Source organism: Orbilia oligospora, assembly GCF_000225545.1.
Source record: "Orbilia oligospora ATCC 24927 unplaced genomic scaffold scaffold00081, whole genome shotgun sequence".
Taxonomy (NCBI): Eukaryota; Fungi; Ascomycota; class Orbiliomycetes; order Orbiliales; family Orbiliaceae; genus Orbilia; species Orbilia oligospora.
The window spans coordinates 424,145-431,875 of NW_011645638.1; the positions used below are offsets into that span (position 1 = coordinate 424,145).

A 7,731-nucleotide genomic window follows, 5' to 3' on the forward strand; every position below is an offset into this window, starting at 1 on the left:
TATCCCATCCCATTTGAAAACCCAAACCCGCGTTGTCCACCCAAAAAATACAACAAATACACCCTCCACGACAGGGATCCCGCCAACCAGAACCATAGAAACCTGTCTCAGGACGGGTATAACCGTCACGCCCGCCCGGCCCGTCCACTTCAAATCAAACATTTACATATGAAACCACATACCATGATGTCAGTGGCACAGATAGTCTGGGGGACGCTCTGGCACAGACTCAAAATATTAATCTTCATCTAGTTAAGTAGATATCCAAGATACTCTATCTAGATCACAATTTTTACGTACTAACTAAATAGCTAGCAGAAGAGAAAACTTGGTAAAAAGAAGGTATAAGCAAGGTATATGCCTGCGCCATAAATAAATCTAATTTTTATTCCTCAAAATATAGTAAAAGTAGGTATATAAACAACAGAAAAAAGCTTTACACTCACGAACCAACCCTTTCCCATCATTAATTCGTGAAAAAAAAGAGAAAAAAAGGGAAAAATCCGTAAAAGAGAGACCGAGCGGTAAAAAGGACTGAAGAATCTTGATAAAAAAACTGGATGGACGGACGGAAGGAATGGTAAAGAAATCCAGTCTAGCAGGCTAGCTAATAATAAACACAAACGGAAAGGAAAGAACCACAACGTTTGGCTTTTTTTTTTTTTTAAATTTCCCAATAACATTATCAATGAAGGGTAAGGTTGTCTGCGTGTATGTTGATGGTACAAAAGCCGTATACTGTAACAAGAGAAGGGCTTTGATAAAATAAAAAAAAAGGCATGAGAAACCAAGACTTCGGCTCATCGCTACCGCATGTCGTATTGGTATAATCAATATATCCACTTTAGGGATTTAAAAAAGGAGGCCGTCTGTAGCGCGCAATAACAGAAGAAAAAACATCTCGACAAGGGAGTATACAAGTAACCCGCGCGCTGAATAACTTATCAGAAAGTCAAAAAGGAAGGAAGCAGACAGAAATTCCTAAACCAGAAAAAGAAAAAGGGTCACAGTTGCAATCGAGTAAAATAGGGCTCCCTCATCAGCCCCACCACCCCCACTTCTTCTTTTCGGGTTGTAAATTCTCTTGCTTAGCAGAGCTAGGCGTAGTGGGCGAAGGACCCGGGCTACGAGACCTAGCGGCACTCAAGAATGCAAACCCGTCTTTCTCGGGAATCAATGAAATTGGCGAAAAGGTTGAAGAAGTGGCTGAAATCGGCGTTGTAGCACCGCTCTTTTGATTGGCATTGGTAGGAACGGCGTGCTTTCCGCCGGTTGGGGTGGCAGGGCTCAGTAATTGCTAATCACCTAGCGCCTTGCGAAGCTCATTCCAGCGGGTCTTGAGGAGTTCGTGGGCTTCCGTAATCTGTATGCATGTTAGTGTTAAGCCCTCAAAAGCGATTCTAAGGGAGGGAGATAAGACATACCTCTGCCAAACTCATCTTTGTTCCGACTAGCTCCATCTCCATCTCACGCATTTGGTCCTCCAATGATTGGTTCTCATTGTGAATCTCCAAATTCCTCTTCATAACCTTTTCCATCTCATCCTTCATCTTCAGCTCAACCTCCTTGGGTTGCTTGTCAACGACAACCTTCAATTCGTCAACTTCGATCTTCAAGCCTTCGTTCTCATCCAACAGTTGCGAGTTCTGCATCTTCTTGTGGACAAGATCGGTAGCAACGGCGACGTGTTCCTCAGTCAAGCTCTCGATCTCCTTGCTTAGCTGCTTGACCTTCGCATTGAGAAGGTTGTTCTGATTCTTCAAAGCTTCCTTCTCTAGCATTTCCTCCATCTCACGCTTATCCATCTCGACCCAGTCGACGGTGTACTTGTGCAACATTTCCGGTGTAACAACGATATCGCAGGCATCTCGAACTAACTCATTGGCTTTATAGATTTCCTTTTCACCCCCGTTTCCGAAGAACCCGGCTTCCTTCAAGCTGTTGGCACTTGGGTTCTTGTCGATATACGCGTCGAAGAGTTTCTCCCTCAAGAACGGCAGCAAGGCCTCCAAATTGTCTATCTGTCGAAGGGCAGCTTCATTCTTCTTCATCAAGGCGATACCGAACTTCAAAACAGCACCCTCGATACCCTCGGTGATGGCCAAATCGTACACTCGGAGAACAAGTTGAAGAGGGAACTTGTACGCAAACAATGTCAAGAACCATTGTGTTGCGTATAGGCTAGACTGTGCCTTCCTCCTGTTCAAGTGGACCGACAAGGCAGGACAAAGATCCTCGAGAAGACGATCGTACTGGTAGAGTCTGAGGTGCAGACCCTTCATTCCGGGTGTGAACATATCCCTGAGGGAGTAAGTTCTCATCAGCTCGACGAGGATACAGAAACCCTCTTCTTCGGTCATATTGAGAAGCAATGGAGCACCGAGGAAAGCCATGCCCTGGACGTAGCCGACTTCGGGATCGTAGATGGCATAAGCTTTCATGAGGCCCATGAGGCCTTCCTGACGGAATCCCTTATAGTTGGCAAAGCTGGTGCGTTGACCCATGTCCTTCTTGATCTCTTTCTCGAGCTGGGAAACGGTCTTGCAGTCAACAGGTGCAGGTGGTGTCGGATCACCGGGGACCATGGATGGGGGTCGGTGAATTGGAATGGTGGTCATGTGTGTTCCCGGGAGAGCGTTGAACTCGCGATAGACCGCCTCGATGGATTCAGTCTTGGAGCGAGCAATTGATTGCCAAACGGTTCCACGGATGGTGGCAGGAATTCCAGCTTGGACCTTTTCCGTGAGGAGATTTGAGGACTTGGCAGCGACAGCATAATAATCTTCGACGACCGAGGACCAGAATTCCCAGTCAATTTCATCTTCACCGATTGTTTCGCGACCGGTGCCAGAAGTACCCGGGCGGGATGGAGTACCCTCCGATTGATCGCCGACGGGGACATCGATGATGCTAGCTTCCTCGCCCTCCTTGATCCTTTGGAAGCTGATTCGGAGAGAATTGATGCCCTTGACGGCCTCCTCTTGGAGGTTGGCGTCGGCATGAGAGAGGTTGTCCTTTGTGGTTTCCATTCTTTGTTGAGTGAGATCCTGTCCGGACGGTTTTGCTAGGAATGTTTGGATGGTTGGAGCGTTGAGAGTTGGAAGGGAAGGGCCATTCTGTGTCGGTGTTGTGATGGAGGAAGCTGGAGTTGTTGCAGAAGATGTGGTGTTTCTCCTGCTGGAGAAGAAACCAGTTGTGGCTGTGGTTCCCGGAGGCGAGGTGGTCGAAGGAACGGAGCTAGTGCTTGACCGGGAAAGCCAGCTGAATGGACCTCGTCGGGGAGCAGGAGCAGGAGTTGCAGTAGCTGCAGCTGCAGCTGCAGCAGTAGCGGTGATGGTAGCGGTAGTAGTCGTGTCCTTGGCAGGGACGGGCGGTGGGTTTGACGAGGACGATGACGACCCCCACGGCAAAGAAAATTTAGAGACAACGGTAGGAGGAGGAGTGGGAGTTGACTTTGGAGGGCCGGATTGAGAAGAGACCGAAGAACGTGACTTTATGGAAGCCGTGCTGGCAGCGACGGCAACAGCAGCAACGGCGACAGTGGCTCCTCCAGCCAGGTCGATATCGTCCATAGAAGTGGTAGAGATGGCATTTGAAGGACGACGGTCAGGGTCGTCATCCTTGACGGCAGCTTGGATCGGAGAGCTCTTGGGAGAGATTTCACTGGATGCAGACGATTCCAGAACCGGTGCAGTGGATGAAGTATCGTCATCGTGCACGATGGATTTGACGGAAGGGGTAAGTTCACGCTTCATTTCAGTAGGTGATGCCGGCTCGGAAGCGGCAGGCGAGTGAAAAGAATCCTAGCAATGGGGTGAGAAATGTTAGTTTTTTTTACCAGGAGTGGGTTGATCATGACAGAGATGCAAGATGGATTTAAAGGAGAAGAAAGGTGGGATCGAGATGAGGTCTGACAGAGGGTCCACCGATGTATGTATGTATGGATGGATGTGTACTAGGACACACACACACACACACACACACACACACATAGAAGCATGTTTTGATGCACATGGCAGACGACCCCGACCTCGTTCGGGATTCGATCGACTGGTAAGGGAGAAGCTAGACAAACTTCGCAGAAGATATAATTGGAACAACGGCAACAGGAACAGGAATAGGAATAGGAGCAAGGTACATATACGGGTAGGGGAGAACAGGTACAGGTACAGGTACAGGAATAGGAAAAAGGAAGGAGCCGACCAACCGGCAGCCACGTTTTTTTTTTTAAAAAGAAGAAGAAGCAACTTACAATAGTGGTATCTTCATCTGAAGAAGCAGAAGAAGAAGAATCGTCGATATCGAGAGATTTTTCCGAGGTTGTCGTGTCGGTAACTTTAACTGACAGAGCAGGTTTCTCGGGAAGGTCGATTTCCTTGAGAGCCTCAACAACAACAGGCTTCTCAGGAGCAGGAGAAGGAAGGGGAGCGGTTTCAGCAGCCATGGTGTCTTCTCTCACACTCTCTCACTACTTTCTCACTTTTTTTCTCCGGGTTGTCGATGGGAGTAAGGAAGGGAGGGAGGTAGATTGAGAATATAATTTGATTCTTGATGGTGGATTGGATTGGATTGGATTGGATTGAATGGAGGTTGTTCTGGAGGGTTTAAATTACTCCTGACTGACTGACTGACTGACTGGCAGTGAGTGGCACTGACAGGTCGAAGCTGCAGTCAATGCAGCTGTGGTACTTTTTTTCGCGTGTTGTTTGCTGCACTAGCTCCACTGAATAAATAGCTTGCTTGAGAAAGTAAGTAACAGAAAAAGAGAAGAAGAAAAAGAATCAACTGGACGGGACACTTGTAATTATAATTGGAATTATAACTGTTACCATTATAATTACTTACTTAATCACAAGCACTGCAGTGTCTTGGAGAAGAAAAGAAAAGAGGGAGAAGAGATGGAAGATGTGAGATGGGAGATGGGAGAGAACTGATAAAGGAGAGAGAGTGGAAAAGAGAGAGAGAGACACTGAACCGACAGCTGGCGGAGAGAGACAAGACACACTCAGACCAACCAAGCTAAGCAAAGCAAAGCAAGTAAACTAACATCGATTGTGACCTCCACCAACAGACAGATGGAAAGAAAGATGGATAAGTTGAAAACCCAACAGTTTAACTGACCAACTAAACTGTTTCCGATCAAAGAAAGGGTGATATGGATGGAGAATGGAGAAAAGAATGGGGATCAAATACCTTCTTAGTGTAGAACCGTCGAGGTCTTTTTTTTCGAAAAGAAATGAAGGGGATCGAGAATATCCAGCTGCCAATTCCAATTCTTGACAGTTTTTTTTATTTTTTATTTTTTAGATATTAATATGTGTATATGTCTACATATACGATACGGATACAAGTAACAATCGGACGCAGGAGAAGAAAATTAGAATTTGGAGAAAGATGGTTCCAAATATTTATTATGTTTCCGGTTGATAATTAAAAAGGGGCTGCCCATTGGGTATTTGATGTCAAAATGTCAAAATGTCACGCTTTTTCTCCTGCCAATTTACCTGGAACAGCCCTCTTTGAACGATAATCCATCGATAGATCTTTCCTTTTTATTTCCCGGCATACCAATCAGGGGTTCTTTAGCCGTATATTATTTGACCATACGCATCGACCATTAACATTTGAAGTTTTTTGTATGATATACGATGATTGGTCACGGATCAGAGATGGTCTCTCGCTTCGTTTCAGATGGAACCTGCCTTTCCGCCCTACAAACGGCCGGTTGGGGGGAACATGTTTCACGATGGTCGAAATACCTTTGATACCAGCTGGTATTAGTATAAAATGTCCGCATGCAAGGAGGTTAGTGCAGGAACTCACGCTACTACCTACACGATATATAGTTAGCTAGTACATAGACGCCCGGCCCGGGAATGGGTATTTTTTTTTATTTTTAGGCACCCTGCAGTGCGTGGATACATTTGCATCGGAATGCACGTGATGAACCTCCTATATTCTTTGCTTTCTTTCTTTCTTTCTCGAAGGGAGGAATTGGTTCTAGACTGTATTAATATATTTCCCATGATGACGTATAGACTATATATAGAATACAGCATAGTACCAGTTAATAAGCAAGTCTGAATATAATATGTATCCTGTGTAGCTAATGGTAGTCTCGTCGGGTAGATAAAGGCGCTTATAATTAGAACTCTTTAAAGGTATTTCTATAATAGACTTCTTATATAGGCACTCACCGATAGGTAGTATATTGGTAGTATATAATATGGAGAGTGTGAGATGTGAGAGGTTCTTATCGATAAGCATACTCAAACCACAGCATCGATATTTACCATTCAATTCTTGTTATTAGTATTTTATTTTTATTATAATATTATAATAGCATTATCATCTACTGAATCTACAGCTGTGTATATAATATTTATCTACTATATATAAGATGTTGAAGTTGAAGTTGAAGTTGCAACTAGTAGCTAGTACCGGTATGGTCCTTAATATGTAGAGCTCCGCTTCACTTTTGTATCCGTCTAGAGAAATACCACGATCCTACTCGACAGTCAATACAAGCTTCCAGATCATATCATCCACTATATACCTAGTGTAGTGCCAGACAAGAGCTCTGAACCGAATACACAGTATATTAGTACTAAGTACTATGTAGAGTCACGGTAGGATCTGGAACGAGAATAGAAACAAACACTCTTTGACTAACATATCCTGCCTGATATGCTATGCTAACAGCCAACCAGCCAACCAACCAACGACAAAGCCTCTCGATATCCCTCTCTTTCTCCCACTCACATCAACCCCAACTTCATCCATCCACTCCGATCCACATCCACATCCATCCATCCATCCATCCATCCATCCATCCATCATCATCACCACTACTTCAACCCTCCAATCTACGTGAGTACTAAAACTAAACTACCCCACTCCTTTTTTTAAATTTTTATTTTTTTATTTATGGTTACAACCTCGCTGATACGATACGCGTAAATTCCTTACACCCTTGTATGGAATCATAGAAACCTTTTTTTTCCCCGCTAAATTTTCGAGCTCTCGAGCTTCCCTTGCAGTAGATTGCATCACACGAGGCTGCACCCTTCGCCGTGTTTCTCAATCTGCTCCTTCTCTCTCTCCTCTCCTCTATCCTCTTCTCTCTTCCCATTTCCCCTCTCTTTCTGACTAACCTTGAATTTACTAATCTACTTACTTAGCTTTAGCTTCAACCGTCATTCCTATCCTGCGATCATTCTTTTTTCTTTTTTTCTTCTCTTTCTTTCTGTTTCTATCCATCACCATCCTTCTTTTCGGTGTTTGGCTTCAAAGCTCGGGAAAACTGCACAATTCCTTAGCTTGAAATCCTGACATCATCACCATCACCACCACTCATAACCTCTCTCCATCAATAAAATTCGTCTCTCTGTACGCGGAGAAAGAAAAAGAAAGGAAAAAAGAATTCACAATCTTCAACAATTTCTCCTTCGAAACAAGCTGTGCTGGATATACACATCTTTTTGTTGGCGTGTCTGTCACCTGTTTACCCCTCCTAACCACTCCCTTTCCCTTCTACAATCTTATCGATTATTCAGCATCCACCGACCTCCTCGACACAGTACCGGTAAATCAACATACACACACACACTCCCTCTCTCTCTCCCAAGCCTTGCGGTATCAGCAAGGTGAGGTTCCAGTTGTCGAAGTTGGAGGGGATATAACCGTACATAGGTGTCACAACCCAAGCACGGACTTGGTTGTTTCACAAAA

At 44.8% G+C, this 7,731-nt stretch overlaps 1 protein-coding gene across 1 annotated transcript; it reads right to left on the reverse strand.

The window, feature by feature from the left end:
- Positions 1 to 1,297: 1,297 nt before the first annotated feature.
- Positions 1,298 to 4,444, reverse strand: AOL_s00081g126 (uncharacterized protein; the record flags this gene model as incomplete). Its single annotated transcript, XM_011124944.1, has 3 exons — positions 1,298 to 1,363; positions 1,425 to 3,803; positions 4,253 to 4,444. The coding sequence occupies 3 exons, from the start codon at positions 4,442 to 4,444 to the stop codon at positions 1,298 to 1,300; spliced, it is 2,637 nt and encodes an 878-aa protein (XP_011123246.1).
- Between the last annotated feature and the right edge of the window lie 3,287 nt (positions 4,445 to 7,731).